Source organism: Oncorhynchus mykiss, chromosome 19 (genome assembly GCF_057628025.1).
Source record: "Oncorhynchus mykiss isolate SJ-2025 chromosome 19, ASM5762802v1, whole genome shotgun sequence".
NCBI classification, from domain to species: Eukaryota; Metazoa; Chordata; class Actinopteri; order Salmoniformes; family Salmonidae; genus Oncorhynchus; species Oncorhynchus mykiss.
The window spans coordinates 21403701-21428219 of NC_143040.1; the positions used below are offsets into that span (position 1 = coordinate 21403701).

At 43.6% G+C, this 24519-nt stretch overlaps 1 protein-coding gene across 2 annotated transcripts in view; it reads left to right on the forward strand.

The window, feature by feature from the left end:
* LOC110497384 (polypeptide N-acetylgalactosaminyltransferase-like 6) overlaps positions 1-24519 on the forward strand; it is a 240779-nt gene that overhangs the window by 201143 nt on the left and 15117 nt on the right. For both annotated transcript variants that reach the window (XM_021573464.3, XM_021573463.3), the window contains exon 8: positions 17130-17247. In XM_021573464.3, the coding sequence (XP_021429139.1) occupies positions 17130-17247 (118 nt within the window). The remainder of the gene's footprint in view (positions 1-17129; positions 17248-24519) is intronic.

Sequence of the window (24519 nt, forward strand, 5' to 3'; positions counted from 1 at the left end):
GTGCTGGTGAGTGGAGAGCGTGGACTGTGCTGGCCAGTGGAGAGCGTGGACTGTGCTGGCCAGTGGAGAGCGTGATTGTGCTGGTGAGTGGAGAGCGTGGACTGTGCTGGTGAGTGGAGAGCGTGGACTGTGCTGGTGAGTGGAGAGCGTGGACTGTGCTGGTGAGTGGAGAGCGTGGACTGTGCTGGTGAGTGGAGAGCGTGGACTGTGCTGGCCAGTGGAGAGCGTGATTGTGCTGGTGAGTGGAGAGCGTGGACTGTGCTGGTGAGTGGAGAGCGTGGACTGTGCTGGTGAGTGGAGAGCGTGGACTGTGCTGGTGAGTGGAGAGCGTGGACTGTGCTGGTGAGTGGAGAGAGTGGACTGTCCTGGTGAGTGGAGAGTGTGGACTGTGCTGGTGAGTGGAGAGCGTGGATTGTGCTGGTGAGTGGAGAGCGTGGACTGTGCTGGTGAGTGGAGAGCATGGACTGTGCTGGTGAGTGGAGAGTGTGGACTGTGCTGGTGAGTGGAGAGCGTGGATTGTGCTGGCCAGTGGAGAGCGTGGACTGTGCTGGCCAGTGGAGAGCGTGGACTGTGCTGGTGAGTGGAGAGCGTGGATTGTGCTGGTGAGTGGAGAGCTTGGACTGTGCTGGCCAGTGGAGAGCGTGGACTGTGCTGGCCAGTGGAGAGCGTGGACTGTGCTGGTGAGTGGAGAGCGTGGACTGTGCTGGCCAGTGGAGAGCGTGGACTGTGCTGGCCAGTGGAGAGCGTGGACTGTGCTGGTGAGTGGAGAGCGTGGACTGTGCTGGTGAGTGGAGAGCGTGGACTGTGCTGGCCAGTGGAGAGCGTGGATTGTGCTGGTGAGTGGAGAGCGTGGACTGTGCTGGTGAGTGGAGAGCGTGCACTGTGCTGGTGAGTGGAGAGCGTGGACTGTGCTGGTGAGTGGAGAGCGTGGACTGTGCTGGTGAGTGGAGAGCGTGGACTGTGCTGGTGAGTGGAGAGCGTGGATTGTGCTGGTGAGTGGAGAGCGTGGACTATGCTGGCCAGTGGAGAGCGTGGACTATGCTGGCCAGTGGAGAGCGTGGACTGTGCTGGTGAGTGGAGAGCGTGGACTGTGCTGGTGAGTGGAGAGCGTGGACTGTCCTGGTGAGTGGAGAGTGTGGACTGTGCTGGTGAGTGGAGAGCGTGGACTGTGCTGGTGAGTGGAGAGCGTGCACTGTGCTGGTGAGTGGAGAGCGTGGACTGTGCTGGTGAGTGGAGAGTGTGGACTGTGCTGGTGAGTGGAGAGCGTGGACTGTGCTGGTGAGTGGAGAGCATGGACTGTGCTGGTGAGTGGAGAGCGTGGATTGTGCTGGTGAGTGGAGAGCGTGGACTATGCTGGCCAGTGGAGAGCGTGGACTATGCTGGCCAGTGGAGAGCGTGGACTGTGCTGGTGAGTGGAGAGCGTGGACTGTGCTGGTGAGTGTAGAGTGTGGACTGTGCTGGCCAGTGGCGAGCTTAAACTATGCTGGCCAGTGGGGAGCTTGGACTGTGCTAGCTAGTGGATAGCAGATGGCAATCTCTGTTGACGCTTTTTCTATTTTCTTTTAGGCTCTGAATAAATTGTGTGATTTTTATTGATGGAAATGATATGGGTGGTAGAGTAATAACTGTGGTTTGGCTGAAGTTTCCCTAAACAGGTTGTGGGTGTGTGCGTGGGTGTGTTTTGCATGTGTTTGTTCGTGTGTGTGTGTGTTTATAAGCAATGTTCCCTCTAATATTTTTTTGTCACTGAGCAAATTTCAGGTCTGCTGAGTGCAAACCTGAACGTTGTGAAAATTCTGTGTAACTTCCAGAGCTGTGAACACTGTGGCTGTACCCGCTTTAAGTTACAATTTTAACAGTGGCCAAGTAGGCTACTGTGGTTATTTGATCATAGTTTGTTTTGTTTCTGTATTGTTGCATTGAAATTGGCTAATATTGCGTTGTAAAGGCAAACGTTGATAGTGTTAACGGGGAAAACTCTAGAACAGTGGTCACCATCCTTTTCTGAGTCAAAATGCAAGCCGAGATCTACCACTCAGATATTTTTTTATAAACCGTAAGCATATGCAACATTAACCAATTAAAAACAGTACTGTAGCAATGAGGAATGTGCAGTAAGCTATAGGCCCAATACATTATCACTGCATATTGGCTTTGCTTGAATTGCCCTGCCAATGCATTGTTGTTCAGGCCATTTTTATCAAAATTTGAGGTGGGCTATATGATCACACTGGTTATAGATCCATTGTTATATTAGTTGTGAGGCACAGCTGAGTGAGCATACATTTAAATCATTTGCTTTTTATTTTTATTTTACTGGGCTGATGGTGTCTGTATCTAATGGTCCGCCTATCTGAGGGTCTCTCAACATCCCTCGGCTCTCCCTTTCCTCCACAGACACTGACCAAAAAGGGACACCGTCTTCCAGCTGATGGGGAGGCTCGAGTCGCACCGCATTATTTCTGCCTCATGCACAAATCCATGTTGTTACTCCTATGAACAGAGAAAGTGAAATATTCCTTGATATTGAAAAAGACCCAAGCCACTAATAATAACAACAATGCAAGACTATAGATACACTTTCCTCCTCATTCATTACTGCTGCAGTGCTTGTTGTAGAGCTGAGTGGAAATAGGAAGAACGGGCATTTTATGGGTTATAAAAGTGTTGAATACAGTGTTGACAGTGCTGAGTAAGAACTTAAACATGAACTCACTCATAAAAACAGAAGCTCTTTGCCCTATTCGTTGACAGTCTCTCTCTAGTCATGGTTTTAAACGTTTTGAAATCTCACAGTATCAACTTTGCTGTATCTTTCTTTTATGCCTGCTAAATTACTGCAGACACGGTAATCTGAGCCATCCGATTGGCCAGCGGTAGGTAATAGTGCACTTGATGTACTAGGATGGAAGCAAATGTAAGTAATTATAACGTCATAACGAGTCATGCAAAAAATGTACTGTTGAGAAGAATATGTTAGTTAATGTAGAGACAAACGATTATGCATTTGGTATAAATATTAGTTCAGAACCTAGCTATGAACCTCAACCATCATAGCCTGTTGTATTCACTGATCATGTACTCTACCTTGGCAAATAAAGGTGCAGTTCAGGTATGAATGTATGTGAGACATTCTTTTTGTCAGATGTGTGCGTACTGGTAGCGAAGTCAGGTGCAGGAGAGCAGAGATTTGTGAACAGGCGCACACTTTATTTAGCAAAAGTGAAAAACGCACAAAGCAGTCATAAGAATAATGTTTAACAATAAACATCTTCGTGAAAAATAACATGGAAAAAACAAGCCAGTCTGGCGCGTCAACAATACACACGTAACACAAACTATTTTACACAAAGACATGATGGGGAACAGAGGAATAAATACATGTAGATTGATTGGGGAATGAAAACCGGGTGTGCAGGGAACAAGACCAAGCAAATGGTCTTATGAAAAATGTGAAAAATGGCGCGGCGATGGCTAGAAAGCCAGTGACGTCGACCGCCGAACACCGCTCAAACAAGGAAAGGAGCCGACTTCGGCGGAAGTCGTGACACTTTTAAGTCATGTCCAATACAAGGAGTATCAAACTCCATTCTTTGAATGACGCTGTGTCTGCATGTATGTATTACAATTATACACGTCAACAGTGTTCACCAATCTTGGTCCTGGGACATCAATGGTTTTTATTTATTATTATTTTTATTTTTTTAACCTTTATTTAACCAGGTAGGCCAATTGAGAACAAGTTTTCATTTACAGCTACGACCTGGTTACACATTGTAACTATGCAATAGACTAGAAACATGAAGTCATTAAAAGCTGATTTGTAATTCATATATACATAAACAGAATTTAAAACACTGTACACTACACTTCCTATGCATCATGTAAATACTCTAAGCCCGGTTCATCTCAATATCTAATTCCCTTCATCTGTATTGATCTAAGGACACAGGATAGGTGTTGTATTTCATCAAATGAGAGACTTAATTTCAACCAGTAGAGAATGTGAAACGCTTCATTGAAAGAAATTCATTATCCAAGTTTTATAAATACATGCATTACAAATGTTATAATTGTAATATGATATTATAAATACAAGTTCAATCTGTACTTAAATGCACATCTGGTGTACATTATATAAACAAAGGAAGAAAGACGAGGTAGGTAGAGAGGTGTGAGAGAGTGTAAAACGGAAAAGGAAAGAGGTAAGAACAGAGGGGCAAGGAAGACAGCATATGATTAATGAATCACAGTGCAACCATAATATTCTCTCAGTTCATCACAATTACATAATAGTGTCTCTAGCAGTGTCTCTTAACAGCATTGGAACCCCAGCTGGCCCGAAGGTTATCTTAGTAGCGGGTGAGATGGCAATGACGGGACTGGGGGTTGGCATCCTCTTTCACATCAAAACATACCTGCAGACGAGAGACAGATGGAGAGAAAGATTAAGCCTTGTTCTCTTTTTATTCTAACATTGTCAGTCCTCATAATCATCAGTAGGTGAAATGCAAAACTGACCTTGGATCATCAACTCTGGGACAACTACATCTCTATCTGTATCTCAGTTAATAATAAATCACTTTAATAACACTTCCTGTTGACCCGACAAAGTTGGTCATGCCCTCTATGTGTCAGCCAGTTCAGATGCAGGGGGGGGGGGGTTCACCGACATAGCTGAAACATATAGTCTCTCCGAGCCACGGCCTGTTCACCTATCATCCAGAAGGTGAGGTCAGTGCAGGTGCATCAAAGCTGGGACCGAGAGACTGAAAAACAGCTTCTATCTCAATGCCATCAGACTGTTAAATAGCCATCACTAGCCGGGTATCGCCAGGTTTCTCAACCCTGCACCTTAGAGCCTGCAGCCCTATATAGATAGACATGGAATCACTGGCCACTTTAATAATGGAACACTAGTCACTTTAATAATGTTTACACACTGCTTCACTCATTTCATATATACATATATACAGTGCCTTGCGAAAGTATTCGGCCCCCTTGAACTTTGCGACCTTTTGCCACATTTCAGGCTTCAAACATAAAGATATAAAACTGTATTTTTTTGTGAAGAATCAACAACAAGTGGGACACAATCATGAAGTGGAACGACATTTATTGGATATTTCAAACTTTTTTAACAAATCAAAAACTGAAAAATTGGGCGTGCAAAATTATTCAGCCCCTTTACTTTCAGTGCAGCAAACTCTCTCCAGAAGTTCAGTGAGGATCTCTGAATGATCCAATGTTGACCTAAATGACTAATGATGATAAATACAATCCACCTGTGTGTAATCAAGTCTCCGTATAAATGCACCTGCACTGTGATAGTCTCAGAGGTCCGTTAAAAGCGCAGAGAGCATCATGAAGAACAAGGAACAAGATACTGTTGTGAAGAAGTTTAAAGCCGGATTTGGATACAAAAAGTTTTCCCAAGCTTTAAACATCCCAAGGAGCACTGTGCAAGCGATAATATTGAAATGGAAGGAGTATCAGACCACTGCAAATCTACCAAGACCTGGCCGTCCCTCTAAACTTTCAGCTCATACAAGGAGAAGACTGATCAGAGATGCAGCCAAGAGGCCCATGATCACTCTGGATGAACTGCAGAGATCTACAGCTGAGGTGGGAGACTCTGTCCATAGGACAACAATCAGTCGTATATTGCACAAATCTGGCCTTTATGGAAGAGTGGCAAGAAGAAAGCCATTTCTTAAAGATATCCATAAAAAGCATGCACGCAGGCAGTCTCAAAGACATATTGAGTCTTTACCCATAAATCCCATGGCTTGCAATAATAAAGGATGTTCCGTTCAGGCTTATCTCAGTCAAAGCTTTCCTCCAATCACGGCAAAGAAATACCAGTCTATCGCGGTATGCTGACACCGACCCTCGCGCAATCGATAAACTTCACAGAGAGCTCAAGCAGTCAAAAATCCCCATGATTGACACTTGACATGGCTATTTGCCTGACATTTCACATTTCCCACTGCAGAATCTACAGAAAAATCTAAGCAGATCAGGGATTGGTGCACAGTAAGCAGCATCTACTCCAAGGAGAAGCAACTTCCTTCCCATCAACAACAAACTGCTTCTACTAATAGTATTCTAATCCTTTCTCCCTGCCTATTCCTATTCTCCCTCCTTGCTCATTGTACTGCCCCAAACCTGTGCTCATTGTTATTTCACACTCCCTTTCAGCAGGGCTTAAGCTCGGGGAGTGGATTTTGTTGGACCCTGGCTTTGGCATGTTTGAATGTTTTTCCTTGTCGTTCTTCTTCGACGATGGTGGAGAATCGGAGTAATCCTCCGGGTAATGGGAAGAGCTCTTTTCCTGCGTTTGAGTCATTCCTCGGTAGCGACGAGGACGAAGCGACGATCTTCTAATAAAGCGCGGGGGGAGGAAATACTGTGATGTAAGTAGAGGAGGCCAAAAAAGGAAAACACCACAGCCCTTTGAATTACTGAGAGGGCGAAAAGAGCGGCGGTGTCTTGATGCGAGGCTTGGATGGATGCGGTACGGCAGTGTGGAGGATAGGTCTAGCGTTTGAGCTGGGGAGCCGTTGAACTAGGGGTGTTTTTGTCTCTCGATGTGCAAAACTGATAGAGACATACCCCAAGCGACTTACAGCTGTAATCGCAGCAAAAGGTGGCGCTACAAAGTATTAACTTAAGGGGGCTGAATAATTTTGCACGCCCAATTTTTCAGTTTTTGATTTGTTAAAAAAGTTTGAAATATCCAATAAATGTCGTTCCACTTCATGATTGTGTCCCACTTGTTGTTGATTCTCCACAAAAAAATACAGTTTTATATCTTTATGTTTGAAGCCTGAAATGTGGCAAAAGGTCGCAAAGTTCAAGGGGGTCGAATACTTTCTCAAGGCACTGTATATATACACTGTATTATATGCTACTGTATTCTAGTCAATGCCACTCAGACATTGCTCATCCTAGATTTGTGTGTATTGTTGTGAATTATTAGATTCTACTGCACTGTTGGAGCTAGGAATACAATAATTTTGCCACACCCGCAATAACATCTTCTAAAACAGTGTATGTGACCAATAACATTTGATTTGATTTGATAACCTAGAGGATTTAGGGAGAAGGGAGGAGAGAAAATATGGTAATTATTGAGAAAATAATGTAGTTAAAGATAGTGTTCAACAGGAATCTGTGTGTGTGGTCTCACCTGGTGTCCACACTAAGTGGCTGCAGAGTACTTTATCAGGGATGCATGGCTTAAGCTGGATGCCACTATAGAGGTGAAAGGAACACCACACACTTTCCCTCTTTCTCACTTTTTCAATACGGTAGATTTAAAGGGTTATGCCAGGTGTACTCTCTGCCTGAATGAGATCAATTATGCCAACAAAGGGTCTCATGCTCTGCTGCTGGCACATTGTAGAACAGATGTCCACAGGCAGAAAGTGTACAATGTAATAACGTGCAGTGTAGCTCAAAGCTATTGCTTTTGTTGTGTTGAACTTGGTATACAGTTGTGTGTGAGTGAGGGGGGATTGTTTTAGTTTTTACTAAGTGAACGTTATTTTTGCACACATAGCCTTGTGCACTTGATCGGTCTTCTACAGCGGCCAATATAACAGAGCAGAAATAGAATGCCTGTTTGTTTCATTCTATTTCTACTTTAAGATATTTTTTTCCCCCAAGTGCAATATTTGAATGTGTGTGGTCACAAGCGTTCTATTATAAAGGCTGTCATGGCTAACTGCAATAATAGTGTATTGTTAGTGTATTGTTTTTTTCTCTGGACTTGAGTGTCATTTGCAGTAAAGTCTAGGCAACAAATAACATTGGATTGCTTTCCTAATATTTTTTAGCTGTGAGTTCAGTGGCGATTTTAGCATGTAAATCTTGGTGGGGCAAACAAAAAAAAGTGTGCCATTAACAGGTGCCATTAATACAGGTAACGAGTGGAGGACAGAGGAGCCTCTTAAAGAAGAAGTTACAGGTCTGTGAGAGCCAGAAATCTTGCTTGTTTGTAGGTGACCAAATACTTATTTTCCACCATAATTTGCAAATAAATTCATAAAAAATCCTACAATGTGATCTTCTGGATTTTGTTTTCTCATTTTGTCTGTCATTGTTGAAGTGTACCTATGATGAAAATTACAGGCCTCTCTCATCTTTTTAAGTTGGAGAACTTGCACAATTGGTGGCTGACTAAATACTTTTTTGGCCCACTGTAGGGTGTCTAATTGTTCTAAATTTTTTCAATATGGGTGACTCTTAAATGAGCCTGTTTTGTTTTTGTACAGACATCACCCTTCACTGAACAGCACCCTCACCTGAGAAGTAGAATGCAAAAGGAGAGAAACAGGGAATTGAACAACTGCAGTTGACATAGCTAAGTAAATGGAAGAATACTCTCATTTCAATGTGGATGAGCATTTGGTTGTGCTTAGTGTAGTCTATGGTGTTGCCAGGGAACAGCACCCTCTTTGTAGAAGTAGGAGGTGAAGATCTCCCGCACACAGATTGCCTCCCGTGCTGCGTTGTTGGACCCCATCCTTGAAACATCCTGCAGAGCAGCAGACTTCTCCTCTGGCGCACGAGGGCGAGCTGCAGATCCCCTACTGGTCCTTGTGTCCATCATCATGAAGTTATGCAGGACACAGGTAGCCTTCACTCACCTGAAGTCTCCCAGGAGGTAGTCCCAGATGGCCCTGGTCATCCAACCTTGCATTGCCCTACACGGTAACTGTAGGCAATCATTTTGAAGGTATCTGTAGGAATATGGAAGATCGTTTCATTATTAGACTTTTAATTCACCAGGTCATTGTGGATTACTAAAGTATAATATCCCTTATAACAAACCATGATAACATCGGATAGATAGATAGATGCATGTGCACACATATGTACATGTGTAGCACGTGACAAGCCGGATCATATCCAGGATAGCATCACAAATGAATACATAAATACCACTTGAAGCTTGATGATGGGTTGATCAATTGAATCAGCTGTGTAGTATTAAGGCAATGAGTCCCCAGGACCAGGACTGAGAACCACTGCTCTTCATTGGGACCTCTTCATCTGCAGACAGGCTTTCACCGCTCTCTGTATCTGAGGACAGAAAACATCACAAGAAACAGACTTCATTATTCTCAAAGTAGACCGCACTGAATGTTATGTTACTACTACCTCCGTCCTCTCTTCTGGGGACTGGAACTACACAAAAGTACCTGCCCTATCCAGAATAGCCTAATCTCTCACTTATCTATTTTACCATCCTCCGTGACTGTTAGTTAGCTACCTACAAATGCATTTGGAGTTGTTTTTTTACAGTGATAAATACATCCAAGGTAGCTAGCTAATATGAAGTTAGGTAGCTGGTGATATTTAATGAACTTAGCTAGCTATCTATACAGTATGTAAAGTTGGCTAGATAGCTAGCTAGCTAGTTAGCTAATAATACATTGTTTTTTAAAAACATTTTTTAAAATGTATATACCTACATGAATAGGTTCTCATATCCATGTGGGCAATTGGAAACAGAGCAGCAAAGATTGTTTGTCACCAGAGCGTTTTACAGCATATTACTATTTACCTTGGAATAAATTCATGAAATGGAGAATGGATCAAACTATTTACCCATTACATGTATTATTTAACAAGGCAAGTTAGTTTAAGAACAAATTCTTATTTACATTGACGGCCTCCCCCAGCCAAACCTGGATGACGCTGGGCCAATTGTGCGCCGCCCTACGGGACACCCAACCACAGCCAGTTATGATACAGCTTGGATTCGGAACCAGGGTTTCTGTAGTGACGCCTCTAGCACTGAGATGCAGTGCCTTAGACCACTGCGCCACTCGGGAGCCCCTAAAATAATTTTGTTCCTGGGTGGGCCAGACCTTCATACAAACTAAAGTGCACTATTAGCCTACCGCTGGCCAATCGGATGGCTCAGATGACCGTGTCTGCAGTAACGTAGCAGGCATAAAGGAAAGATACTTTGCAAAGTGAGATGTCAAAACGTTTAAAACCATGACTAGAGAGAGACTGTCAACTAATACGGCAAAGAGCTGCTGTTTTTATGAGTGAGTTCATGTTTAAGTTCTTACTCAGCACTGTCAACACTTTGTACTCAACACTTTTATAAACCATATGCTGCCAGCACACCTACAAGCGAACCACTCTGGGTGGCCTAAGCAGCACGCTGCAATTCACCGCGTGCTAGAGTACACGAGCCGTAAGGCTTTATCGTTGGGTTTTTCACAAACGTTTGTCGATTGACTAGGAATGCCTTGGAGATGGACCAGTGGAATGCGATCGAATGGTTGGTGACTGCTGTAGAACTTCACTCCACTTTCTATCTCGTGCTTCTCTCTGTGGGGTGATATTTCTGCATGGCATCAGTGCGGCAGTCTCAGGGCTAGAACACACATGCATGCAGTTTAGAGGGAATATTGTTTATAAGCTGCATAAATGTGGTATGTGTGGAGGTCCTTCCTTAATTGGATCTGAGAGCTCATCCCTTGAATGTACATGATGATTGACATCTCCAGGCAGGCAGGCAGTAATTGGGGAGCGTGGCTCAGAAACAGATAGGTGTCAACATATTGAGGTGTTGCTGAGCTCGTCAGAGATGTGCGAAGTGTTTGTCGACAGACAGAGGCTCTCCGAATCGATGCCTGAGTTTTTAAAAGCTAAGCCACTGAAAGCTACAGTATGTCTGTCTGCACTACAGAAGAGAAGGGGAATGATTAGTTGCATTTGGAAAAGCCTAAGTAAAGAGAGGTTGGAGCTGAGCTCCCCTATCGTTTGGACTGATGGAGACGGGTGGGAGCCCTTCCAAATTGTCTCCTCTCACACACACACACACACACACAATCCTCTGTTGCTTTACCGTGCTGTTAAGGGATGACAAACATACATGAGAGGTGTCAAAGTCTTGCTAACTATTTGTCTGTGTCCAGTGTGTGTGTGTACAGTGTGTGTACAGTGTGTCTCTGTGTGTGTGTGTACGGTGTTTGTGTGTGTGTACTGTGTGGGTGTGTGTGTTTATTCTTCAACATCTGTCTGTGTGATTCACCCAATGATAAAGAACCTATTCTCCCTGGACAAGAGTGTTCACACATTACACCGCTTAACCCAGGACAGAAACAATGTTATATTTGAAGAAGAAAAACCTCCAACTCATTTCCAAAGAGAGAGAGAGAGAGAGAAAGAGAGAGACACAGAGAGAGAGAGAGAGAGAGAGACTGAGAGAGAGAGAGACTGAGAGAGAGAGACACAGAGAGAGAGAGAGAGACACTGAGAGAGAGAGACACAGAGAGAGAGAGAGAGACACTGAGAGAGAGACAGAGAGAGAGAGAGATAGAAAGAGAGAGAGATAGAGAGAGAGACAGAGATAGAGAGAGAGACACTGAGAGAGAGAGAGAGAGAGAGAGAGATAGAGAGGCCAAAGGCTTCAACAACATGGCTTTATTAGCATGTTGCACTAATTCCAACAGCATTTAACTAATCACATCAGATAATTAGTATTTTGAGTGGAATTACTTCTTAATTCGCTTATAGTCAGTCAGTCAGTGTTCAGACTAGTAAATTGCCTGATCTTGCGAGCTTACATACATGATGGCTACACAGATATCAGCGGTAATCAGTCTGGTAATTATGAGGCTATGTTCAGACTGTCAGGGTTGAGCTCTAGTCTAATTCCACAAGGAATTGGCCATACATAGGAAACCACACACACACACATCCACAGGAGAGAGAGCAAGAGAGAGAGAGAGAGAGACACACACACACACACACACACACACACACACACAGGGTCTTCAATTCAATGGCATTCATGTCTCTATTTCGTTTGCCTAACGTGCTACATATACAGATTAATAGAGCAGCTAAGGACTTGTTTGTAAGCTGTTCTCCAAAGGTCTATAATGTACACATCAATGTAGAACACCAGTGATCTGCTGTGGAGAGTGCAGTACAGACTCAACTGGCTGGAGGGTAGAGTAGTGTTGTTTCAGAGTGCTGTAATTTATGCATGTTTAGTATGATAACATTAGGAACCGTATGTATGAAGGTTAATGAGCTGTGTGAGCCGAGGCTTGTACAATGTGTGTGAATGTGTGTGTGCGTGCCTGTGTGTGTGTTTGTACAGTATGTGTACATAGGCCAATGCGTGCTTGTGTGTGTCCTGCTGTTTGATTACAGTGACTCCTACTCCTATGGGCTTCACAGGCCAGAGAGACTCAGTCAGCCTCAGTAAGTAGCTTGACCCGGTCACACACGCCCCACTCTCTCACAACCTCAACCTGCAGCGGTGTGACCTCTGCTTTACTCACCTGGCTGGCCAACCACACACACACACACACACAAACACAGGAACACACACATACAGCCTCCTCCGTCTCAGCACAGCCTCATTGATCTACACGTTCCCTCTGAGATCCCTGTCTAATTAAGGGATCGATAACAGCCACCACGCTGCAGTCTTACTATATCATATCCAGTTTGGCTGCTCCCTTCAACTCAGACACAATCCTTCCTGGAGGAACCCACACTGAAGTAATCACATCTCCTTAGTGCTAGCCCTCTGTCCCTGGCAGGTTTGATTGACTAATATCATCTTGACTGACTGGCCTTGTTTCTTGACTACATGGTCTGCATACCAAATGGCACCATATTCCCTAAATAGGGCACTACTTTTGGCCACAGACTACTTTTTGATTGGGATTGTGCTAGGGCCGGGAGAAGGAACGTGCATGCTGCATATTCATATCAGCCCCCCCCCCCCCCCCCCCCCCCCCTCTCAGTTTTATCTGTTTGTACACTGACTTTGCGTATAATTAATTAATCCTACAATATTGAATTTGGCTATCAGGGCACCCTTGAATAAATTGCATGACGTCTCTGAATGCTGCCCTCCTTCAATCAGATCATCTCTTCATAGCAGGCTGGTTCCTTCCTCCTTGTTGGGTAAGCCTCCTGTAGGATTAGATGAAGGATATTAATTCTCTCTCTCTCTCTCTCGCTCTCTCTCTGAGCCTATCAGCAGCAATCCAGCCTGATCAAACAGTGTAAAGCCTCCACTAACCACTGAGATATCCACAGCTAAAAAACAGCTCTCATTACCTTCTATATCACCACACAAACCATCCCACTCAATCTCTCCCGTGGTGTATTTCAACTGTAGTGAATCAAAAACGGACTTTCCAAACGAGGAGGGTTATATATATTATGCTTTAATTTCAACCACCACAACCAGAAAGTGTAGTGTCCATGACTACTTTAACTTCCCAAATAATCTTCTAGTGTTGTGGGTTTTTTAAGATAAGAATAATACGTGAGTTAGCTCTGCATTTTGTCTAATCCCTCATTCCATCCACTTTATCCAGAAGTTGTAGTGTCAATGACAAATAAACTACTTTAACTTCCCAAATAAACTATGTTCTCTAGTGTTTTTCAGCTGTTGTTGGCAAGGCTGCTAAGAAGATAAAATCTATGATTTCAGCTTGCTCCACCATTAGCTCCTTTAATTGAGTGGACTGGTATATTTCAGCGCTTTATTAAATTGGAGGGAAGCAGGCAGGAGGGTATTACCCGCAGAGTAAATAGATTTCTGCACTGAGCTCCCTCCGTCTGGCTCTGCCTTCACCACCACACACAAGCTCATACCTCACTTGTTGTCTTGTTTTTTGCACAGGCAGATTATGGTTGTTATAGATACATAGACACACAAAAAAATTGGAACAAGGAACATTAGGCTTCTTTGAATCATCATTGGGTCAGACCAAACAGTTTTTCGGATTAAAAAGACTGTCTATCTGTGGAGGCCTAACCTTAAGACACCAAATCCAATCCCTCCCACAACGCCTTTGCTATTTTGGATTTTACAGTTTAAAACTTTCTTGGCTTAAAGCTCTTTTTTGTTGACTAAGATGCCCAAATAATGCGACGCTTTCCCTGTGAATTAGGAGGTGTGAAGAGATTTAATGAGTCAAGCTTGCTGTTGTGTTGTGGCTTTGCGCCTTGGTGCTGTTTATTCGGAGCATTTTGGTTACAAAAACACCCCTAGTTCAACGGCTCCCCAGCTCAAACGCTAGACCTATCCTCCACACTGCCGTACCGCATCCATCCAAGCCTCGCATCAAGACACCGCCGCTCTTTTCGCCCTCTCAGTAATTCAAAGGGCTGTGGTGTTTTCCTTTTTTGGCCTCCTCTACTTACATCACAGTATTTCCTCCCCCCGCGCTTTATTAGAAGATCGTCGCTTCGTCCTCGTCGCTACCGAGGAATGACTCAAACGCAGGAAAAGAGCTCTTCCCATTACCCGGAGGATTACTCCGATTCTCCACCATCGTCGAAGAAGAACGACAAGGAAAAACATTCAAACATGCCAAAGCCAGGGTCCAACAAAATCCACTCCCCGAGCTTAAGCCCTGCTGAAAGGGAGTGTGAAATAACAATGAGCACAGGTTTGGGGCAGTACAATGAGCAAGGAGGGAGAATAGGAATAGGCAGGGAGAAAGGATTAGAATACTATTAGTAGAAGCAGTTTGTTGTTGATGGGAAGGAAGTTGCTTCTCCTTGGAGTAGATGCTGCTTACTGTGCACCAATCCCTGATCTGCTTAGATTTTTCTGTAGATTCTGCAGTGGGAAATGTGAAATGTCAGGCAAATAGCCATGTCAAGTGTCAATCATGGGGATTTTTGACTGCTTGAGCTCTCTGTGAAGTTTATCGATTGCGCGAGGGTCGGTGTCAGCATACCGCGATAGACTGGTATTTCTTTGCCGTGATTGGAGGAAAGCTTTGACTGAGATAAGCCTGAACGGAACATCCTTTATTATTGCAAGCCATGGGATTTATGGGTAAAGACTCAATATGTCTTTGAGACTGCCTGCGTGCATGTTTTTACTATACAGTGCCTTGCGAAAGTATTCGGCCCCCTTGAACTTTGCGACCTTTTGCCACATTTCAGGCTTCAAACATAAAGATATAAAACTGTATTTTTTTGTGAAGAATCAACAACAAGTGGGACACAATCATAAAGTGGAACGACATTTATTGGATATTGCAAACTTTTTTAACAAATCAAAAACTGAAAAATTGGGCGTGCAAAATTATTCAGCCCCTTTACTTTCAGTGCAGCAAACTCTCTCCAGAAGTTCAGTGAGGATCTCTGAATGATCCAATGTTGACCTAAATGACTAATGATGATAAATACAATCCACCTGTGTGTAATCAAGTCTCCGTATAAATGCACCTGCACTGTGATAGTCTCAGAGGTCCGTTAAAAGCGCAGAGAGCATCATGAAGAACAAGGAACACACCAGGCAGGTCCGATATACTTTTGTGAAGAAGTATAAAGCCGGATTTGGATACAAAAAGATTTCCCAAGCTTTAAACATCCCAAGGAGCACTGTGCAAGCGATAATATTGAAATGGAAGGAGTATCAGACCACTGCAAATCTACCAAGACCTGGCCGTCCCTCTAAACTTTCAGCTCATACAAGGAGAAGACAGATCAGAGATGCAGCCAAGAGGCCCATGATCACTCTGGATGAACTGCAGAGATCTACAGCTGAGGTGGGAGACTCTGTCCATAGGACAACAATCAGTCGTATATTGCACAAATCTGGCCTTTATGGAAGAGTGGCAAGAAGAAAGCCATTTCTTAAAGATATCCATAAAAAGTGTTGTTTAAAGTTTGCCACAAGCCACCTGGGAGACACACCAAACATGTGGAAGAAGGTGCTCTGGTCAGATGAAACCAAAATTGAACTTTTTGGCAACAATGCAAAACGTTATGTTTGGCGTAAAAGCAACACAGCTGAACACACCATCCCCACTGTCAAACATGGTGGTGGCAGCATCATGGTTTGGGCCTGCTTTTTTTCAGCAGGGACAGGGAAGATGGTTAAAATTGATGGGAAGATGGATGGAGCCAAATACAGGACCATTCTGGAAGAAAACCTGATGGAGTCTGCAAAAGACCTGAGACTGGGACGGAGATTTGTCTTCCAACAAGACAATGATCCAAAACATAAAGCAAAATCTACAATGGAATGGTTCAAAAATAAACATATCCAGGTGTTAGAATGGCCAAGTCAAAGTCCAGACCTGAATCCAATCGAGAATCTGTGGAAAGAACTGAAAACTGCTGTTCACAAATGCTCTCCATCCAACCTCACTGAGCTCGAGCTGTTTTGCAAGGAGGAATGGGAAAAAAATTCAGTCTCTCGATGTGCAAAACTGATAGAGACATACCCCAAGCGACTTACAGCTGTAATCGCAGCAAAAGGTGGCGCTACAAAGTATTAACTTAAGGGGGCTGAATAATTTTGCACGCCCAATTTTTCAGTTTTTGATTTGTTAAAAAAGTTTTAAATATCCAATAAATGTCGTTCCACTTCATTATTGTGTCCCACTTGTTGTTGATTCTTCACAAAAAAATACAGTTTTATATCTTTATGTTTGAAGCCTGAAATGTGGCAAAAGGTCGCAAAGTTCAAGGGGGCCGAATACTTTCGCAAGGCACTGTATGTATGATGGTGTTTTAGAAGGTGTATATTTACGTATCCAGGGGCAACAGAGAGATGCGGGTCATGTAATTTCTCTGAATGCTTCGACTAAGACTGCAATATGATTGTCTCTGAATTATGATGCTCAAATGCCACCTTTCAATGGACTGTATGTACTTTACATATGTCATACTTTTCTCAGGGGGGATTAAGTATGTTAGGGATTAAGTATGTTACTTTATATTTTTGTTAAAGAATAACTCACACCCGTTATCTGTCTTATACCACAAAGACTGCAAGTGTAGATTACTTTCTCTGGATTTCGGATGCTTGGAATTACACCAAATGTCACCTTTCAATATATGGATGTTATGCACTATTTTAACTTAATAAATCTGAACATGGTAATTAAAACTTGTATTATTTCTTTGTCTCTCACTGGTTCTCTTAGACAGATAGAGAAACTGTACATCTCTCTTAAGAGCTACAGCTGTAGCAGTAGATGCTCACATTATGACACAAAAAAACTAGACACCGCCACATTGTTTTGTGCTGATCGGAAGATTTAGAAAATAACTTTACCGACAAGCTAAAGACATGGATGCTCTCTCTATCTCTCCTACAGGTCTCCAGTGATGGCCGGAGGTCTCTTTGCCGTCAACCGTCGGTGGTTCTGGGAGCTGGGTGGCTACGACACTGGCTTGGAAATATGGGGCGGAGAGCAGTACGAGATATCGTTCAAGGTGAGCAAACATGTATAGAAGATAGCGTTTCCCAATCATACATTTCTCTTACCAATGTTCTCAAGACTGGAACAAGTCTGATACAGCACTGTAGAGAAACTGTAAGTCTTAAGGAGTCTTAAGGTTGCTAGTCATACTCATGAGGGCTAAGTTCGTCTTTCAGTATACACCAGGGTTCGGCAACTAGATTCACAGGCCAATTTTTGTCGGAGCGGATGGTCGGGTGGCTTAATCAAACCAAGCTTTATTTATACAGCACATTTCAGACATGAAATGCAATACAATGTCCTTCACAGAGAAAAAAAAACCAGAATAAAAACAATTAAAATAACTGAAATATTTACTACACAAAAAACAGAAGAGGATAAAAAACATAAGAATAAAAATGAAATGACTAAAAATCACCTTAAAGAAAAGCAAAGCGAAAGCAGTTTTGAGTGTTAAATAAGTGTTAAGAAAGTATTTACTAAAATAAATTGAAGAAAATAGAAAAATAACAAATAATTAAAGAGCAACAATAAAATAACAGTAGCGATGCTATATACAGGGCGTACCAGTACAGAGTCAATGTGCGGGGGCAGAGGTTAGTTGAGGTAATTGAGGTAATATATACATGTAGGTAGAGGTAAAGTGACTATGCATAGATAATTAACAGAGAGTAGCAGCAGCGTAAAAGAGGGGTCTGGGGTAGCCCTTAGATTAGCTGTTCATGAGTCTTATGGCTTGGGGGTAGAAGCTGTTAAGAAGCCTTTTGGACCTAGACTTGACACTCCAGTACCGCTTGCCGTGCGGTAGCAAAGGGAACAATCTATGACTAGGGTGGCTGGAGACTTTGGCAATTTTTAGGGCCTTCCTCTGACCCTGCCTGATGTAGAGGTCCTGAATGGCAGGAAGCTTGGCCCCAGTGATGTACTGGGCCGTACGCACTACGCTCTGTAGTGCTTTGCGATCGGAAGCCGAGCAGTTGCCATACCAGGCAGTGATGCAACCAGTGATGCTCTCGATTGTGCAGCTGTATAATTTTTGAAGATCTGAGTACCCATGCCAAATCTTTTTAGTTTCGTGAGGGGGAATAGGCTTTGTCTTGCCCTCTTCACGACTGTCTTGGTGTGTTTGGACCATTCTAGTTTGTTGTTGATGTGGACACCAAGGAACTTGAAAAACTCAACCTGCTCCACTACAGCCCCGTCGATGAGAATGGGGGCGTGCTCGGTCCTCCTTTTCCTGTAGTCCACAATCAACTCCTTAGTCTTGGTTACGTTGAGGGATAGGTTGTTATTCTGGTACCACCCGGCTAGGTCTCTGACCTCCTCCCTATAGGCTGTCTCGTCGTTGTCGGTGATCAGGCCTACCACTGTTGTGTCATCGGCAAACTTAATGATGGTGTTGGAGTCGTGCTCGGCCATGCAGTCATTGGTGAACAAGAAGTACAGGAGGGGACTGAGCACACACCCCTGGGGAGCCCCCGTGTTGAGGATCAGCCAGGCAGATGTGTTGTTACATACCCTTACCACCTAGGGGCGGCTCGTCAGGAAGTCCTGGATCCAGTTGCAGAGGGGGGTGTTTCGTCCCAGGGTCCTTAGCTTAGTGATGAGCTTTGAGGGCACTATGGTGTTGAATGCCGAGCTGTAGTCAATGAATAGCATTCTCACGTAGGTGTTCCTTTTGTCCAGGTGGGAAACATTAGTGTGGAGTGCAATAGAGATTGCATCATCTGTGGATCTGTTGGGGCAAATTGGAGTGGGTCTAGAGTTTCTGGGATGATGGTGTTGATGTGAGCCATGACCAGCCTTTCAAAGCACTTCATGGATACAAACATGAGTGCTACCGGTCGGTAGTCATTTAGGCAGGTTACCTTGGTGGTCTTGGCCACAGGGACTGTGGTGGTCTGCTTGAAACATGTTGGTATTACAGACTCGGTCAGGAATAGATTAAATATGTCAGTGAAGACACATTCCAGTTGGTCAGCACTTGCTCGGAGTACACATCCTGATAATCCGTCTGGCCCTACGACCCTGTGATTTTTGACCTGTTTTAAAGGTCTTACTCACATCGGCTACGGAAATCTTGATCACACAGTCGTCCAGAACAGCTGCTGCTCTCATACATGCTTCAGTGTTGCTTGCCTCGAAGTGACCATAGAAGTAATTTAGCTCATCTAATAGGCTCGTGTCACTGGGCAGCTTGCGGCTGTGCTTCCCTTTGTAGTCCGTAATAGTTTGCAAGCCCTGCCACATCCGACGAGCGTCGGAGCCCGTGTAGTACAATTCAATCTATAAGGGCACAAGGCGAGACCCAAATGCAGACACAGGAGGCAGATGGTTGAGCTCCGATATGTATTAAAACAAAAGGGGTAGGCAAAAGGCAGGTGAGGGACAGGCGAGAGTTCATAAACCAGGTCAGAGTCCAAACAGTACCAGGCGATAGGCAGGCTCGAGGTCAGGACAGGCAGGGGTTCAATGATCAGGACCGAGTCCAAACAGTACAAGGGAATTGGCAGGCTCGTGGTCAGGCAGGCGGATTCGGCGCCAGGACACGCAAGGGTCAAAAACCAGGAGGGCTAGGATAAAACAGAGACTGTGAAAAATAGGAGCTAGGGAAAACGCTGGTTGACTTGGAAATACAAGACGAGCTGGCACAGAGAGACAGGAAATACAAGGATAAATACACTGGGGACTAATAGGGAAAACAGATGACACCTGGAGGTGGGTGGAGACGATCACAAAGACAGGTGAAACAGATCAGGGCGTGACACAATCTTATTCCTGTATTGCCGCTTTCCCTGTTTGATTGTTTCGTAGAAGGGCATAGCGGGTCTTCTTATAAGCGTCCAGGTTAGTGTCCCACTCCTTGAAAGCGGCAGCTCTACCCTTTAGCTCAGTGCGGATGTTGCCTGTAATCCATGGCTTTTGGTTGGGATATGTACGTACGGTCACTGTGGGGACGATGTCATCAATGTACTTATTGATGAAGCCAGTGACTGATGTGGTGTACTCCTCAATGCCATCGTAAGAATCCCGTAACATATTCCAGTCTGTTCTAGCAAAACAGTCCTGAAGCTTAGCATCTGCGTCATCTGACCACTTCCGTATTGAGCGAGTCACTGGTACTTCCTGCTTTAGTTTTTGCTTGTAAGCAGGACTCAGAAGGATAGAGTTATGTTTAGATTTGCCAGATGGAGGCTGAGGGAGAGCTTTGTTCGAATCTCTGTGCGTGGAGTAAAGGTGGTCTAGAGTTTTATTTAATCTGGTTGCACATGTAACATGCTGGTAGAAATTAGGTCAAATGGATTTAAGTTTCCCTGCATTAAAGTCCCCGGCCACTAGGAGCACCGCCTCTGGATGAGCATTTTCTTGTTTGCTTATGGCCTTATACAGCTCGTTGAGTGCGGTCTTAGTGCCAGCATCGGTTTGTTGTGGTAAATAGACAGCTACGAAAAATATAGATAAACTCTCTCTGTAAATGTTGTGGTCTACAGCTTATCATGAGATACTCTACCTAAGGCGAGCAATACCTTGAGACTTCCTTAATATTAGATTTCGTACACCAGCTGTTACTGACAAATAGACACAATAGCCCCTTGTCTTACTAAAGGCAGCTGTTCTAATGTCCCGTTGGTAGTATAGTCTTGATCACATCCAGTTTATTCTCCAATTATTTCACATTGGCTAATAGGACTGATGGTAGAGGTGGATTACCCACTTGCCGTCGAATCCTTACAAGGCACCCCGACCTACGTCCCCAATATCTCTGTCTCTTCTTCATGCGAATGACAGGGATTTGGGCCTTGTCCGGTGTCTGAAGAAAATCCTTTGCGTCCCGATTTGTTTAAAGAAAAAATCTTTGTCCAGTACAAAGTTCCTCGGTCTTGTCTTGATTTAGCTGAAGGAAGTTGTGAGCCACCCATTTATTTAAATCACTAATACAGTCTAATAATGTATCTGTGAAGTTAAAATCCTCTAGTGACACAGAAATGTAAAGTTGTGTATCGTCTGTGTAGCAGTTAAAAACAATGCTGTGCTTTCTGATAACGCTGCCAAGGAGTAACATATACTTTATAAACTGAACAGTACCAGACCCAAAATCAAACCTCGTGGACGCCACAGTGCCTATTTTGACTCTCGACCAGTTAAATAGGTCCTAAACCAATTTAGAACTGGAGCAGGGACGCCAACCCTCTTTTCCAGTCTTTTCAGAAGGACATCATGGTCAACCGTATCGAGTGCAGCACTTAAATCCAAGAGTACAAGGACAGAGAGCTGTTTGGCATCTGTGTTGGCTCTAAGATCATTTAACACTTTAGGCTGTCTCTGCGCTGTGATGGGCACGAAACAAACTGAGCAATCATGGGAGAAGGGCCTCGTTCAGGGAGGTGACCAAGAACCTGATGGTCACTCTGAATGAGCTCCAGAGTTCCTCTGTGGAGATGGGAGAACCTTCTAGAAGGACAACCATCTCTACAGCACTCCACCAATCAGGCCTTTATTGTAGTGGCCACCCGGAAGCCACTCCTCAGTAAAAGGCACATGACAGCCCGCTTGGAGTTTGCCAAAAGGCACCTAAATGACTCAGGAAACAAGATTATCTGGTCTGATGAAACCAAGATTGAACACTTTGGCCTGAATGCCAAGTGTCACGTCTGTAAGAAACCTGGCACCATCTCTACGGTGAAGCATGGTGGTGGCCGCATAATGCTGTGGGGATCTTTTTCAGGAAAGATGAACGGAGCAAGATGAACAGAGCAAAGTACAGAGAGATCCTTAAACCCAATTGAACATCTCTGGAGGGACCTGAAAATAGCTATGCAGCGACGCTCCCATCCAACCTGACAGAGCTTGAGAGGAACTGCAGAGAAGAATGGAAGAAACTCCCCAAATATAGGTGTGCCAAACATGTAGCGTCATACCCAAGAATACCCAAGGCTGTAATCACTGCCAAAGGTGCTTCAACAAAGTACTGAGTAAAGGGTCTGAATACTTATGTAAATGTTTTTTTTATTTTTATACATAAAATAAAATTTAAATAACAGCTTTTCCTTTGTCATTATGTGGTATTGTGTGTAGATTGATGAAGAAAAACAACAATTTAATATATTTTAGAATAGGGCTGTAACAAAATTTGGAAAAAGTCAAGGGGTCTGAATACTTTTCCAAATGCAATGTACTTGGTGAACAAATTTCCTAAATGAAAGTAATTTCTAGCTGAATTCCTGGTGATTTAAGTATTTCTTTCCCCAAAAACTAAAATCCCTCCCCCAAAATATATAGTAATATATATATATATTAGTTTTGTTTTTTTGCTAAAAAAATAAATAATTGCTTGCGGGCTGGTTTTGGCCCATGGCCACCTGTTGCCTTTTGCCGACCCTGTTACGTCGGAAGGCATGGACCAAAGCGCAGCGTGGTAAGTGTTCATGATTTTTATTGATCAAAACACTCTAACAAAATAACAAAGTGAAAAACGAACAGTTCTGTAAGACAAATAAACTATACAGAAAACAACTACCCACAAAACACAGGTAGGAAAAGGCTGCCTAAGTATGATTCCCAATCAGAGACAACGATAGATAAAGATAAATAAAGAAACTACCCTAGTCACACCCTGGCCTAACCAAAATAGAGAATAAAAGCCTCTCTATGGCTAGGGCGTGACAGACCCCTGGTCTATACTATCCACTTCTATCTATGCTGAGGTGCTTCTATTTAGTCCTTGTCTGCACTGTGTGTCACACGACACATAAATGCCACTAATCTTTTATTCAATATATATGATAGGATATGATACAATATAAATGATATTTACTAATAGTTCATATTATATTGGGGGGTAGCCTAGTGGTTAGAGCATTGGGCTAGTAACCGAAAGGTTGCAAGTTCAAATCCCCGAGCTGACAAGGCACAAATCTGCCCTTGAACAAAGCAGTTATAACCCACTGTTCCTAAGCCATCATTGAAAATAACAATTTGTTCTTAACTGACCTGGTCTAGTTAAAAAAAAATACAATCGTGGTCACATAGCAACCAGTGACCTTGTCCCACATTACCTTGAATTAATTAACCTTACCTTGAATTAATTTTATTGGACATATTTAAAATACATATGAAGTTGCGTCGTTCATCTTGGCACAACAAAATTACAGATGATTTAAAACACACTAAAGTCTACCAACCTTGCAATTATATTAGAGTCTAGACAATCATGGTCCCATAACAATGTGTTTCTTTGGTCCATTCTTTTCCATCCTGTCCCACCATACACCTGCCTCAATCTCCAGACAGGTCAGAATGCTCCCAGACAACTTTATTAAACTGGAACAACTTTCACTCAGATGAATTTCTCTCGCTCTGTTCTCCAGTGTTTTGTTTCTCCTGTACAATGTACTCCTCAGTACCCAGCATTCCAAAATAATGTTTGTGTGTGTGTGTGCTCGTGTGTCTGCAACCGTGTGTGCACGTGTGTGTGTGTTAGTTTTTACAAGGAGTAGTTCTGGCTTTAGCCTCCTTCCTAAACTAATTACAGCCAGTGATTTTTGGCTTGTTTGCGGCTCAGAGGTTATTCCATTTTGATTTACGGAGGAGAACACGGTATATGGATGTGAGGGAATATTGTGTTTATCGTGCCTGACATACCTGCCATCCAACCGGGTCTCAGTATACACTCTCTCTCGCTTTCTCTCTCTCTCGCTCTCGTTCTGTCAGTGAGTGCACTTTGTAATTGGAATGCAGCCCTTTCTTCCTTGACTGGAAACCATGGCAACGATAAAAAGAGTTCCCATGCAAAATTGCAAGTCTTCTTACAGAGGTGGGAGGGGGGATTCAGACATTTGTGTTAATCTGTGTGTTTTTTGAGTCGTTGGATGTTATTTTGTGTTGAGAATTCACAAGTGTACAATAAGCACACAAATGAAGAAAAAGTGTAAATATTACACAGTGGCGCCCCCATCTGTCTAAATGTTAAAAGCTCTGATTCAGAGTTGTCTGCTCCAGCTACTTAGGGGAGAGTGGGGTAACACGGAACCCAAACCGGCTGCGCGCGGGCGACATCGTGCATACATTTATTTTGTCCCCCTATACCAAACGCGATCATTTACACGCAGGTTAAAATATCAAAACAAACTCTGAACCAATGACATTCATTTGGGGACAGGTCGAAAAGCATTAAACATTTATGGCAATTTAGCTAGTTAGCTTGCACTTGCTAGCTAATTTGTCCTATTTAGCTAGCTTGCACAAGGTACTCTACTCTGACAATTAATCCACACATAAAAACAGT